This window comes from Lagopus leucura, unplaced genomic scaffold (assembly GCF_019238085.1).
Source record: "Lagopus leucura isolate 7727_CA_CO unplaced genomic scaffold, USGS_WTPT01 Super-Scaffold_73, whole genome shotgun sequence".
In the NCBI taxonomy this organism is placed as follows: domain Eukaryota; kingdom Metazoa; phylum Chordata; class Aves; order Galliformes; family Phasianidae; genus Lagopus; species Lagopus leucura.
The window spans coordinates 58,376,442-58,391,202 of record NW_024962252.1 but is presented as its reverse complement, the minus strand read 5'-3'; the positions used below and the strand labels follow the sequence as shown (position 1 = coordinate 58,391,202).

The window sequence follows — 14,761 nt, the reverse complement described above, 5'->3', positions numbered from 1 at the left end:
TTCCCTTATTCCTTCTGCAGACAAGAAAGAAGCAAGGAAAACACAATTTATCTTCAAATTCTAACTTCAGAAGCTGTACCCAAGTAAGGCTCCACTTTTATTCCAAACCTGCTTTCACCGGGCAGCAGTGGAGGGGCCAGCACAACAGCCCCCACCCAGCACTGAGGAAAGGACCATGGAGACATAGCCCACCCTTTTCCAGCTTGCTCTCTCACTACCACCAGCCACAGCCATGGCAGTTGACTCCATGGATTTCCTATTCAGGCTCTCACAGACCATCTTCCACTGAATTTCTCTATTCATCTTCTCAGTACTTTCACATTTCCCCGGACATTTGACAACAGTGACTTTTACAGCCCAGGCAGGACACTCATGAAGTAATGCTTTTTTCACACTTGCAGCTCATTTCCATAGCAAGCAAGAATGTATCTGTAGTTCCAACCCACCTCCACACTGCACTAATTTTACAGGAAAGAAAGCATGTAGATAGTGGCTGATTTATGTCACTGCCTATATACACCCCTGAAAATCTCAGTGCCCGATGCTGAGCAGGCTCAGCTCCTACCACTTTATAGCAAACACCTCTGCAGAACACGCTTAGGGAGTCCATGAGTATCCACTAGAACTTCCCACTTAGTTCTCCAGAAAAGGTGGAATAAACCTGGTGAGGGGGAAGTCTAGTTCCAGACCAGTTTTTAAGCTTTGGCACCCCAGAATTTGATTAGCTACGAGACAAGCTGGAAAATTAAAAGGAAGGGAAGAAAGAGCTGCAGGCAGATGAGCCTTAGGCCGTGATGTTCTGAGTGCTACTGCCCTATCTTGTGGGATCAGCGATGGGACAAGGAGACAAAGCCTCATCGCATACATCCACTGGGAGCAGCACAAGCAATAATACACCACAGCACTCTGTACAATAAAGTCCTGTTGTTCTAATATGTATTGCTTTCCTAATGCTGTAGATTGGGCTTTTTGCATGGCCAGGCTCCAAAATATCTGAGTGATATGAATTAAGGAAAAGAAGAGGCGCAAAGGATCTAGCTTTCTACGTAGACCTCTATTTATAACATGCTGAAATATAACAACCATAGGTTGAAAGTCCTCTTCTCTAGCCCTTCGGAATTTCATAAAGTGGTTCACATCACATTCAGCAGCTTTTATTTTGATTTGCCTCCTGACTAGCCCCACTTCTTGGATCCCCTCACCCTATTTTTTGTACAAGGCTTTTGACAGGTTTCAAATCAGTATACTACAGTAAAAACAACTGTTCTGACAGACTTCTTTTAGTATCAAGCTGAGACCTTGGCAATCACAGCAGGAGAGCAGCTCCATAGACACACCCAATTGCATCCTCACAGCCCCTCAACCAAACTCAAGGCTAAATTGTTCACTGCTGACCCTGCAATAAATGTTAATTTTGCAACTGCCTGGGCCAGTGTCATCTGAAGGCCATGCTCAGCAAGACAAAATACTTCCCTACCATCAAGGCCCACACAGCAAGACTGAACATTAACTGCTGCTCAAGCCTGGTGAAAGCAAAGGTAAAGTCACCACACTGACAACCAAGTAGTTGTCCTGGAGCAATTGGACACTGCCGGTGAGTCTAGCAGTATTTTTACTCAGCTGAGTGCCCTGTCTCCACAGATGACTATTAAGCAGCATCAGTATCCTTACCAGAAACCAGCGCTCTCCAACACTGTTAGGGGCCAGCAAGGCAAAAAACAGTGACAGAAAACCACAATACCTCATGTCTGTTCTCCCCTGAAACTGCAAGATGTAAAGGTTGCTCAGTGGGGTGGAAAAGGAAAAGCAGAACATGATCAGGAGAGATGAGCAATTACTACAGTGCTACCACAGAGAGCAGAAAGGGGAACAAGGCACAAAGAAAGGCAAACCCCAATTCTGAAACAGCTGCAAGTCATGAAAGGTGCTGAACTGTCCCAACAGATCCAACTTTGCACCTAATGCTCCCTGAGGCAGAGGACTACTTGACAAACCTCAGCTCAGAAACTCTGCCCTATGTAATAAAATTAGATAAGGTTTGTTCTCATCTCAGTTCTACAGAGGCACATCTCTGTTATGTTACGCTACCCATGCGAGACAGTTAAGTCAGATTGTTTATAAATCTGAGGTTTATAAAGTTCATTTGGAATGGACTCCACAATCCCCAAGTTAAAAATCTGCCCCATGTTGAGATCAACACAGTTTGAGTGAAAATTTTCCAGCCCTAAAACATTTCTATTATAGAGTACAGAGAGGGAACAAGCTATGCAGCACCAGGGACAATCACATCAGAAAATCTCAAACATTCAAATGAAAGGATAGACAGAAAAAAAAGGGAAGGATGGAGTATAGTATTCTTATCCGTGGAGACTTTCAAGATGCAATTGTGCAGCATGCTAGATAATTTCATCTAGGCTCCCTTTTCCAATAAAAGGTTGGACCTGATGATCTCCCAGAGGCTACTTCTTGCTTGGGTTGTTCTGTTATTCTATGAACAAAGGGAAGCAAGACAGAAGAGAGTATTCATTCTAATTTTATTTTTTACGGTAGTGCTCTAAAGCAGACTGCCCAGAAAGTTATGCCTTCTTCAATCACAGGCTACTTCTGATGCTTGGACGTGGAGATAGATCTTTTTGTCCTTTGGAGTGCTTCGCCTGCAAGAACATCAAAATGTGAGCAGCAACCAGCAAGAAATGCATTCAGCTAGCACCTGATTTCAGGTTCTTCATTTGCTCTGCCTCTTCCCCAGAGAAAACAAGCAGTTAATTCTGAAGTCCTCTAGGGTTGCTCTGGCTCCTCAGGAGATACCAATGCTTCACTTACCATATAAAGTAGCTGTTATTAACACTGCACTTTGTTCCACAAAAATCAGCCAATTTCTTAAAGCACAAATTACAGTTATAGTAGGGTTGCAGCCTTTTTAAGATACCAGCCAAATTATTCACAGACCAGTAAAAGTATCTGTGGTGCTTGTTTTCAAATGCCTAGATGAACACTAAAGCAGAGTCCAAACTCTCCTAGAATGGAGCCTAAGAGCCAGCTATAGAAACTTCTTGGAAGCATAGGAGGCAGCAAAGTAACAAATGGGCTTCCCCAAGGAGTTCTGTTGTACGTTTTGTAAAATTTCAAGTGAAACCTGCCAGCCTAACTCACCTGTGAAAGTTTTCAACATCTTCAACAGTCTCAGGCAAAACTCTTCCCTTAGTTTCAGGCAGAAACAACACCAATCCACCCGCAATCAAACCAAGAACAGCTTCAAATCAAAGAAACGCAAAAAGAGCTTGTTAGCATATACATCACTTTCTGCTGCCTGGCATAAAGGACTTACAAGTGGTATTTTATTTTGTTGGGTTTTTTTTTGTTTGTTTGTTTTGTGGGTTGTTTTTTGTTTTGTTTTGGGTTTTTTTGGTTTTTTTTTTTTTTTTTTTGTAAGAAAATGAACACATAAGGCTTGATATGCAAGACCAGCACACCATCTATGGAGGATCTGGCAGCTACACGGAAATAGCAAGGAGTCAAGTTCAGTTGTGAGTTACACACTGAGCTGGGTGGGGTAATGATGACTGGACTGACATCTGTAAAGAGGGAAAAACCCTTTCGATAGCCTGAGCACAAATCAGAAAATGGATGCTGTTTACATAACGAGCTTTAGAAAATACATACCAAACATTAATTCCCGCACAATGTGTTTAACTTGCTCACTGATAGTTTCATTTACCCACTTTATACATGTTTTATGTCTATATTTTGAATCTGCTAAGCACTCTCCCAAATGTTCTGTCAATTAAGAACTGCATATTGCCATTCAAGACATTTTTCTTGAAACAATGTTCTTCTGATCCAAAGATTCAGAGAACACAGACCTTGACCTGAAAAGTTCAGGTCACTAGTTTGCAAGTGCTCATCTTGCATTTATTTACTAATCTCTTTCCAAACAGGTGGAGAAGAGCCAGTTAACAGTGTTAGAAAAGCTGAAGTATAACAACTATGCTTGTACTCCATTAAAAAAAAAGAGGGGGGAGGGGGAAATTCTGACTTTGTCTCCAGGACTGAGGAAGCACACCTCATAGAAGAGCAACAATTTATCAGATTTAAATACAGCAAAAATAAACCAAAACCCATTTCATCTCATCAGAATGTTGGAACGTTGCTCAGCATTTCACCATCTATCCAGCCTGTATTCATCTCCAGCTTCTTTTAAAACACAGGGAACAATAATGACACAATTACAACATCGCAGGTACAAATGCACAGGCAAGTCCCAGGATGCTACAAACTGAAGGTTACAGCACATACAGATGTGAAAATGCACCTGCTGAATTTGGAGCTACTGTCCCAGCTGTTTCTCCCTCTCTTTGAAATCTGGATCCCATTACTGCGCCCCAGAAGCACCTGGTGAGGAAGTAATGTGGCACTTACTGAAGACTATCAGTGGCAACTCATGCCAGATTTCCACCAGCCTGTAGACGATGAATGGGACAGCAATTCCACCAACATCACACAATGCAGAGCAGACCATCACACCAAGGTTCCTGGTTTGACAGGAAAGGGATCATATTAGCAAGCACTGCAAATGGAAGAGGACAGGGCACAACTCTGACTTCGCACACAGCATGTGGCTTCACAAACCACAAAATACCAAAATAGTGTGCAAAGCTCTAGTTTTCCAAAGGTGGGCACATCCATGAGTTACTTAGACTTAAGTACTGCAAGCATGAAAAGCTTAGCAAATAGCAGCAGTATAGTACACCTGTATTATCACAGGTGTAAGAAATTCCCCAAGGTTAAACATAGAAGAAAATCAGGCTCACAGTGTCTGAGGGGAGTCTCCAAGCACTTACTATGCAAAACCATTAGCTTCACCTCTTAAATGACTTAGCACAAGGGGCATCAAATAATGCTTTCGTTTGGTATGTACCATTAATAAAAGTTCAACTATCTTCTACTATGTTAATTGTGGATATAGAAATGAGATTAAGAGTATCCAGTGAAGAAAGGAGGATTGAGATTCTCTGGTCAGTTCAGACACCTTCCCTGCATGCAGTGGCCAATGGTCACTCAGGGGAAGGAATTTTTGAGAACTTTACTCCCAAGCTTCAGTTACCTGCAGTGCACATAACTACTTCTGAGCTATGCACCCTACAGTCCAATAGGAAAAAAACAAATCCATTCTTCAGGTCAAGAGCTCAAGTTCACATATTCTCCATAGCAACAACCACGCTGGACACATCCATTTGCATGTAATTTTGACTCAAATTAAATACAAATTAACCAGTATGCAAGACTTCAGATTCATTGCCTGCCCTGGTTCTGTCCACTTTTCCCTTTATTTCATCTGCATGAATTTTCATCTGCTTGAACCACGTTGGTTTTCTTTATTAATCAATGTTTTACAGCACTTTTCTTCCACTCTACTTAACGTTAGGCAATAATGATATATGTTTGAAAGTATTTGGGGATTACTTATTTTAGCATAAAACATAAAATACACATTGGCTTCAACTATTTGTTTGCTGGTCCAACAGCAGAAAGATACACTTACCTGATGTACGTTGGATATAACTCAGTGTTTACAAAGCAAACCATTTCAAAAGCTATCGTGATTCCCATTCGCCCAAGGCAAGCAGCAATTAATTTCAGCCAATGTAGGTCTGCAGGTAAAATGCATTCAATACATTTAAATTATCCCAGTGATTTAGCAGGGATTGGTTAATACCACTGCTATTTTAGCTAGACCTCTGATCCCCTATCATGTGATGTTTTTTAAAGAACTCTCTTGTGTGAATCAGGAAATGAAAACAGTCAACACCACATGAGCTGTGGCACAACACAAGGGACCCAGATGCTTTGAGATTTATTATTAGCAGTGCTATAAAATCTGTTTATTTCACTGAGGAGCAGCTGAGGTCCCTAGGTTTGCTCAACCCAGAGCAGAGGAGGCCAAGGGGAGGCCTCATGGTGCCCCTGCAGCTCCTTGTAGAGGGAGCAGAGGTGCAACACTGAGCTCTGCTCTCCGTTACAGCAACAGGACCAGAAAGAGCTGCATCAGGGGAGTGTCAGGTAGGAGGTTAGGGAAAGGTTCTTCAGCAGGAGTACCAGGGCATGGAACAGACTCCCCAGGACAGTGGTTACAGCTCCAAGCTGCTGGAGTTCAAGAAGCTTTTGGACAATGTGCTCAGATATACATATGGTTTTAGTTTTGTGTGTTTCTGTGTGGAGCCAGGATTTGGACTCTGTGATCCTTGGGGGTCCCTTCCAACTTGGAATATTCTATGATTCTGTAGTGCAAGGAGCACCACTGAAAGTTGGGAGGGCAGCACCCACTGGTGGACATGCATTTGCAGCCCTTCAGGGCTGTAACTCTTTAAGAAGGGAGACAGAATCGGGTGCTGATCCTAGGAGGAAGTTCAGGGACTGGAAGCCTCACCCAGCTGACTCACCCTCAGGGATCAGGGCTGTGGCAAGGCAGGCAGCCCCAACCACCAGGTTTGCTGTAGCCCATGGGTAGCGACGGCCAATACGATCAATAGTGACGATAATGATGAAGGCAGCTGGAAACTCAACGAGAGCAGAATAGAGAAAATCCAGGTAAATGTTCCCACCCATTAGTCCCATGTGCATGATGAGCCCCTGGTAGAGGATGGAGCTTGTGAACCTAGGCAAAGAAGAAAGTCCCAGCTTTGTTAGTCAGAAGCTCACATTCTATCCTCCTAGAGCATTCATACCCAGAGCTTCAAAATGACTCACCAACATTATCTTCTTACCAGTTGTACATCAAAATGAATGTGTTTTTTCTCATCTGCGGTGTCCTGACAAGGTCAATGAGTGAAGGACTCTGCTTCCCACTATCTTCATCTTCGAATTTAATATCCTATGGAAAAGCCAGCAGAGTGTTTGTAGGAGCTGAGCACTCACTACAAGCCTTGGACTGGCAGATACAGTCTGAGGCACTATGACCAATCACAACAACAGCAGCCCCTGGGGGAGAGGGAGTACTGATCCTATCTCCCCATGCAGAAGGCCATATCTGGGCAAAGTTCCCTGAAACTCCCCCAAGGCTTAACATTGGTCCCTTCTAGCATTCTCTAGCTTATTTCTGCAGGAAAATACTGGGTTTTTTGCTTAGACAGCTATAAGACTTATGCTGTCTCACCTCCCTCAGTACAATAGTGCTCATTACCTCTCTAACCACAAGACCAGACTTTCCAATATTCAAAGTACAATAAGCTTCCACTGGAAGGAACTGATAGAAGTTACTAGCAGGGCTCTTGTTTTTATGTGTATAAGCAAATACCAAGCTCACCTCAAAATGGGAAGGCATCTTTTTCCGATTTTTTTTAGCTATATCATTGACAATTTTCTTAGCTTTGTCAGTTTTTCCCTGAGATATCAGCCATCTGGGAGACTCTGGAAGGCACCTAACAACACGAGTTAATGCTGTTATACCAAAATGCAACGTGCATGCAGTGTTCCTACCTACTAGACTGAGGAAAGAATATTTTGGTTGACTAAAGACAGTTATAAGTTTGTTGTTTGTTTCATATTTGTTGTTTTCTCTTCTTCCCTCAGGAAGAATACAGCATCCTGCTGCTGAAAGGGGAAGAGCAGCAGCAATAGCTTTAGTCAGAGATCAGGTTACTAACGAGAAACTGGGGCTGGGCTTTGAGTTAAAGCAGCATCAGCATTTTCCTCAGCCTGTTGACCACCAACTGGCTCCTCACAGGGAGCCATCCTTCAGCTTTGCCTTCACAAGACAGAAGAGTGAACAAGCTAAAGCTGGCTTACCAATTCACAAGAAAGGGGAAGGGAAAACAAAACAAAATCTTCTATTAATCCTAACAACTCAGCCCATCTAGACAATTCATAACTTAGAATTTGGAAAATATTACTCATAAGGTAGGAGAGATCCAAAGTACAAATAAACTTGTGTCACCTTTTGGTTGGATCACAAACAGCTGTTTTTCCTTGTTGCTTAAAAGAATGTGTAAACCAACTTGTCGAATGTATACATGTTTTCACAAGCTTTCAATTGCCATTTTTCAATGTAGGCTCTATTTATTTTCGTTTATGAAATATTTAATACATTATTAGATTGCTCTTTCATTTTCAAAGTGATTTTTTTTTTTTTTTAGAACAGAAGACGGGTGTGGTGCACAGGCTAAGATGCAACGAAACATTGGCTGCTGAGGGATCCTATTTTCCACCCCTTATTGCTGTGTACCTCCTCTTTACATTAACATGCATCCACATCCAAAAAGCAGTGCCAAATCTCTCTCAGTATCAAATCTCGGGAGCAAAGATGCTGCTTTTAAGCTGATGGGCAAAGGCAACAGAAACAGTCTTACCAGTAGTAGAGCATTAAGAAGCAGCAGGGTAAGGTGACAGTGAGCTGCAGCCACCGCCAGTGAGGGACTGCATATGCAATGGCATCAAACACCAGGAGCCCCACTGAGAAGGCTGCCTGGTAGAGGATCCCCACCGTCCTCCTGTACTGCGGGCCAACAACTTCCGTCACTGCAGAGACAGAATGACAGCTCCACCAACCCCATGCAGTGCAAAATGCATAAAGATTTTGCTGCAAAACCAAACGCTAACCCACATTATATCTCCAACCCAGTAAAAGCATTTTTTTTTTTATTTTTCCAAGCGCACATTTTCAGCCTGTATCTCAACCCAAGCATGCAAAAATGCTCATACCATGGGATAACATACAGATTTCCCCACCCTGAAGGCTTCATCATCTATCTGCGTTTCGCACCACACTGTTACCATGTAGGCCTAACAGGGTAAGTATTGCCAACACAGAGCTGAAGTAAAAATTCATTTATGAATCCAGTAGCATCATTTCAAGAAAACTTATTAGAGAAAGAACAGAACGTCGTCATTTAGCAGCTCAAGGAGCTCCTTGGTTTAGGGATGACAGATTAACTAATGTTGCTCAGGCAGAGAATGAGTATAGATAAAGACATCTCTTTATCACACCTCAGGCTCCATAAAACTGAGTCAAAAGCAGCTGCAGGGTAGATGAGCCCAGAAGAACAGAATAAGGAAGTTGCTCTGCCATTGTACTCTTCATTGAGCACTCAGTAACAGCCCTCTGACAGTAGACAAGTTTACATGGGCTTTGCAGTTGATTCTACATGGCCTCTCTCACAAAGAGATTTCAAGGAAAATCTAGAAATAACAAGAGGTAATTGAGAGTTTTGGGCATTAGCATTTACATTTCTGCCATCATCACAGTTAACTGGATCACTTGGAGCCTTTCAGTAGGGCCACTTGCCATGCTAATCCAGATATAACTCAACTGGGCAGCACTTATATATTTCATTGTGATTTCTTCAGTGATTTCTTGGTGGAGTTTTGTGCCTTTTTTTTTTTTTTTTTTTTGACAGGAGTCTGAACTCTACCAACGAGCAACCAATGAAGTCCCGCACAGCTCCACCATGCACCAGAAGGTGGTCCTGAGCTGGCCCTGGCTCTGCTGCCACGCAGCTGCCAGCCAACATGCTGAGAGAAACACCAGCACAATGTGGCTCTTCCCATTACTTCACAGTGCCATGGCTGGCCTTCACTCATGCAAGTGCACAGACACCCAAACAGCTTGTCTTTTCCTCAGCAAGTACATGCTGTTCCTCAGTTATTTTTAGGCTGCAAAGCCTCTGTTTGCCCTTTAGTACTCTTTGTATCACAACGCTTACAGTTTTCCCTATCCTCTGCCTGCTTCTTTCATATCCTCTGTCATCACCCTGTCTGCAACTGGGCTGCAGCAGGGCAGTTGCTGCTGAACCTGGGGCCACTGTCTTTCCCCTGCCAGCACTGACAGGAGAGCGCACAGTCTGCAGCAGGGGACTGACCCACAACAAAAAGCCTGCCTTGAGGTAACAGAGTTCCTATGCCAACCCTTGATCTTTGAAGGCTACTGCCATTTGGAAGAAAAGAATCCCAAGTAGTCAGAGGGAGAAAAACTCTTGATGGTTTTCATATGATTTTAAAAAACTTTAGGAGGTGTTTTTTTTTTTTTTAAAGAGGTCTTTAGTTCATAGTGTTTGTTTTGTGGGTTCCCCCCCCCCCCCTTCATCTCTTTTGCAGCCCATCTTACTCCTGCAAGAAGGTTTAAACTCACCAAGGATGTAGCCTGCAGTCCAGCAGCCCTTGCTGACCAGCCCTTGCAAGAAGCGAAAGATCACAATCCACAGGTAGTTGGGCACAAATACCAGCAGGATCCCACAGACCACATTTGCAAGAATTGTGGTTAAAAGGCAAAACTTACGGCCAAACCTGGATTAGAAGATATTAAATGTAAAGCAAAACAATAGTCATGAAAACATAGACAAATACAAACTACGTGCATTTTGAGGAAGAAAGATAAACCACTTTGCTATAGAAGAGGTACACACTGACTTTTAGTCCATCACTCATTTATTTCCTTTTACTTTTCAATTCCCTAGAAGTTTCTCAGAGGAAGAAAAACTTCCCACATGAGAGAGCAATGAAAGACCTATATTTACATATGTTTAGACTGTGTTGCTTTCAAGTTCAGAACAATTACTTAGTTGTCTACTAAATAAAATAGGGTGAAAAATAAGAACAGATTAATTTATGATTCTGACACAGCTGCACATACCAGAGTAGCAGATTTATATATTAGGAACTTAATCCTTTAAAAAATAAAAAATCTTATGTACGTCTCTTGCTGTTGATGGGCTGTGGTTGTCATCTGGAGATGCTTGGAGCCCGCTTTACCAACCATCTCCAGGCAGGAGGGAAAAGAGAGGGAAAAAATACCTTCAAATATCAGCATTTGTTTCTTTTCAGCCCCAGCTGCCTGAAAAAGGATGGCTCTATACAGGATGTTGAAGATGCCAGGACTCACTGATTTCCAAACCAGCCATATCTGTCTGGCAACCTCTGCATCTACTATTTCAAAGTTTTTCAAAAGGAAAGATATTTCCAGGCTGTACCCACACTGAGTATGGCAGATGAAGCAATGGCTCCAACAAGCACCTCCCAGCTTTGTTAACATCCCCAGGACTCCAGCGTGGCCCAGCAGGGAGGTTTGGGTCTGTCATCCACACCGACTCCGCAGGACTTGCACAAATCTTTTCTGCTCCGTAACATTTGTACAAAATACCAGGGACAGTTTGTTCACTTTAAGGCAAAGTACTCTCTTCTGACCATGACTGAACAGCCAGTGGATGGCCTTATTTTGAAAGGAGCAGCAACGATACCCATTGCACAATTTCTCTCTGTCTTCAAGTTCACCCACTCACTGAACACTGATAAGGGAGGCCGGAGGGCTTTGCTGTCACTCCACACATACCTGTCTGCTATGTAGCCAATGTTGACAGAGCCAATAAAGAACCCAGCATTCACAGATGACTGAAAGAGGTCCAGCTTCCAGGAGTCTTCACACACCAGGTTAAACTAAAGGAGCAACCACAGTTACAACCAAAACAGTGGAACCAGGAGCTTGCTCACACCCACAACTCCTTTGATTCATGTGAAGATGTAAACATGTTTCCGGGCCAATGTTCATCTTATTGGCACCCCGGATACTCGCTAAGTATCCAAGACCAGAAACGAGATCATGCTCTTGGGCAGTATAAACATCTTCCTGACGCTCTGTAAGGGCAAACGAGGCTTTTCTTCTGCCTGTATTTTTTACTTTTGAGCAAAGTGACATGCTTTACTTTGTGCTACCTTCTCTCTTTTGCTTGGCTAGCAGGCAGTACATAAGGAGCTTTAACAGTCACAGTCAAAAACAAGATACATTGCTAAAATGCAGACAGAGGCATGTGACATATCAGATATCCTGTGGTGAAGAAAATGACCCGAGGGCCTAGCCCTGCACCACCTTTCAGAGAAAAGGGGAAACAGCTTTAGTCTGAGAGCACTGCTCAAATCCACACAGGTTGAGTTCTTTGGTGCCAGCTTATCTCAAGAGCCATCTGGAACTGGACAATCTCAGGAGATGACAGTGGGGCCATCCAGAGCACACTCACTCAGGTCTTTGCAATAAGGATGCATTTGTTGCAGTACTTCTTAGAATCATTGAATTGTTTGGGTTAGAGGGGACCTTGAAGATCATCTAGTCTCAACTCCCTGCCATTAGCAGGGCTGCCACTGACTAGATCAGGCTGCCTGGGACCCCATTGATTCTGGAGCTTGAATGCTGATAGTGAGACCTTATTGCTCTCTACAAGTACATAAAGGGAGATTGCAGTGAGGTGGGGAATCGGCTTCTTCTCTCACATAACTAGCAATAGGACTAAAGGAAATGGCCTCACGTTGCTCCAGAGGAGATTCAGGTGGGAATTATGAAAAACTTTTCAAATTGAGTGGTCATGCGCTGGCATGAGCTGCCCAGGGAGATGGTAGAGTCACCATCCCTGGAAGCATTCAAGGAACATTCAGATGTTTTATTAAAGGACGTGGTCCAGCAGGGAAATATTGGTGGCAGGAGAGTGGTTGAATTGAATGATCTCGGAAGTCCTTTCCAACAGTAGAATCAATCTGAAAAGAACTGTTGGCTTATCTCCTTATCTTGATGTCACACAGCCTCTGTGGCAAGAAATGGACTTAGAGCAAATGCTGTACCACAGGACTACAGATGCTGACATCACCTGAACACAAAATGGACCTGTCTTTGCATTCATGCTAGAAAGTTCCATGAAGAGAGATCACACAAGTCAGTTCTTTTACCCACAAAAAATGTAATATGAAATCAAATTTCTCATCCCTGATAACTCTTATCATACCAAATACTTTAAAACCTGAAGTAGATTAAATAGCTTCAGTATCTTTGTTTACTCTCAGATGTTCTGAGAATGCAAAAAAGTCACTAGTTTTTCTGCTGCTTATTCCTGAACTAAGCTGTTTAATCGTGAGAGGCACTTTCCCCCACCCCCAATCATTCAGTCATATCCAAAACTAAAAACCAAACTCGAGACTTTCACATCTGAGCGTGGATCACAGAAAGCACGCACAGTTTCTGAAAGGCACCTGCTGAGATCAGCCACTTCTGTTGAAGTATTGCAGGCTCTTGATTTCTTACACAGGTTGTTTACACACTTCCGCCAATAGGATTTCGTGTGGGACAGGAGTTTTGTTAAAAGGGACTTTATCTACCATAGAGTTTATTTGCTGCTCAGCTGGAGATACCTTCTGAGCACACCAGTGCAATACTTCAAAGCAGGACAGAGCAAAGAGGATTTGCAGAGCATTCAGACGAAGTCCACAAAGAGAGGAGATCCTCTCTTACAGGTAAGTGCCTGTCTCTCTAATACAGCTTAGGCTACATCAACCAACTCCAGCACCCGTCAGCTTATCAGAAACACCGCAAGAGAAGACAGACATGCTTTTACCTCAGTCACTATGGAGGTCCCGGGGTAGTCGTAGACCCACCCATCTTGGCAGGGGCCAAGTGGGACAGAGCTCCGGTTGCCCACGAGGCTGCCAAGGGGGTCGGTGCAGCTGACAGCCGTTGCGTTCCAGTCCACCTCATACCTGCTGCAGCGGCTGCTGTAGGCGGCCCCATGGCTGCCCCACTCGGGAACGGTGTGGTTCAGCTGCTCCGCCAGGCTCCAGCCACAGCGCTGGCTCAGCTCCGCCACGCCAGGGCTGAAGCAGCGGTGCTCGGGGGTGAACCCGAAGAAGACGACCCCCACATAGACTGGAGTGAAGGCAGCAGAAAGCAAACACAGGGCGAAGAAGGTTTGTTTCTGGAACCTGTCAAATTCTCCAATGTGCTCTAAAATGTCATCCAGAGTTGGCATTTTGGCATCAAAACCACCTCAAATCCTTATCACTCTGGTCTGCAACACTGACACGTTCAGTTGGCAGCAAAGCTATTTGAGTAACAAAACATTTGACCAAAAGTCAAGATTAACTCCATAAATTATTAAACGACATGTTGCAAGATTTTTTAAGGTTTCATTTGAAATCAGACCTTAATTCACCCAGGCAGATTTTGCATTTAACCCCTACTGAGCGCACATATGGTTCCTTACCGCTCACAAAACATAAATAAACAGTGCTGTGGCTGTTCTGTGTTCTTTTTTGTTGTTGACGCCGTTTGTTTGCTGGTTAGCCATTACTAACTTTCAAACATTAGCTGTTTGAATTAACCTTTGTTGATGACTTCCTCCTAATACAATGGTTAGAAATCCATTCTTGCAGAAGGGTAGGAAAAGCTCCAGTTCTTCCCATCGTGCATTAGGCCCACAGGAGCCGCCCACTGGCCCCCAAGAGCATGCGCAGCCTAGTATGAAACCTGCTCTGTGCATCAGCACTTTGCACACAGTTCTTCCTGTCTTCAGGCTCATCCACTGGAGCCAGGTAACCAGACCTTTGCTCCCGCAGCCACCTAAAGAAGTATTCCAAGGCCAGCGCAACATTGCCCACAGCTACTTCCAACCTGTGGCAGATGTCACCTCCCCAGCTGCTGTGCTCCAGGCATGGAGACAGAGGGACAGGTGTGCAACACTCACCATGCTGACAGGAGGTACATCTGCAGACAGTGAGGCCAAGCAAACAGAAATCAAAGCCTGCTGGAAATTGGGTGAAGTTGGAATCTGTTGGTGAAAGCTGTTGGACTGTTCCTAAAAACACTGCAGCAGCAGGTGAGAGGCCTCCTTCTGAAGGAGCAGCACTGTTGCCATCTAACACACAGCCATTAGCACCTAAGACTTGTTTGTACTCCTCTGGTCCCCAGTATTTTCATAGCCCTTCCTTCCTTATGTCTGAACAGCATATTCTGCTG

The 14,761-nt window shown here is 43.8% G+C and overlaps 2 protein-coding genes across 3 annotated transcripts in view; one reads left to right on the top strand and one right to left on the bottom strand.

Annotated features, from left to right (window-relative positions):
- LOC122193772 (solute carrier family 22 member 2-like) overlaps positions 1 to 935 on the top strand; it is a 28,798-nt gene extending 27,863 nt beyond the window's left edge. For both annotated transcript variants that reach the window (XM_042894656.1, XM_042894648.1), the window contains one exon: positions 21 to 935. In XM_042894656.1, coding sequence (XP_042750590.1) covers positions 21 to 87 — 67 coding nt within the window. In that variant the 3' untranslated portion in view covers positions 88 to 935. The remainder of the gene's footprint in view (positions 1 to 20) is intronic.
- A 1,582-nt stretch (positions 936 to 2,517) lies between these two features.
- LOC122193760 (solute carrier family 22 member 2-like) lies at positions 2,518 to 13,852 on the bottom strand. Its single transcript, XM_042894636.1, has 11 exons — positions 13,365 to 13,852; positions 11,321 to 11,424; positions 10,124 to 10,278; positions 8,346 to 8,514; positions 7,304 to 7,418; positions 6,765 to 6,871; positions 6,441 to 6,655; positions 5,543 to 5,651; positions 4,420 to 4,532; positions 3,154 to 3,253; positions 2,518 to 2,654 (listed from the first exon to the last, which is right to left on the bottom strand). The coding sequence occupies exons 1-11, from the start codon at positions 13,773 to 13,775 to the stop codon at positions 2,588 to 2,590; spliced, it is 1,665 nt and encodes a 554-aa protein (XP_042750570.1). The 5' UTR covers positions 13,776 to 13,852; the 3' UTR covers positions 2,518 to 2,587.
- Between the last annotated feature and the right edge of the window lie 909 nt (positions 13,853 to 14,761).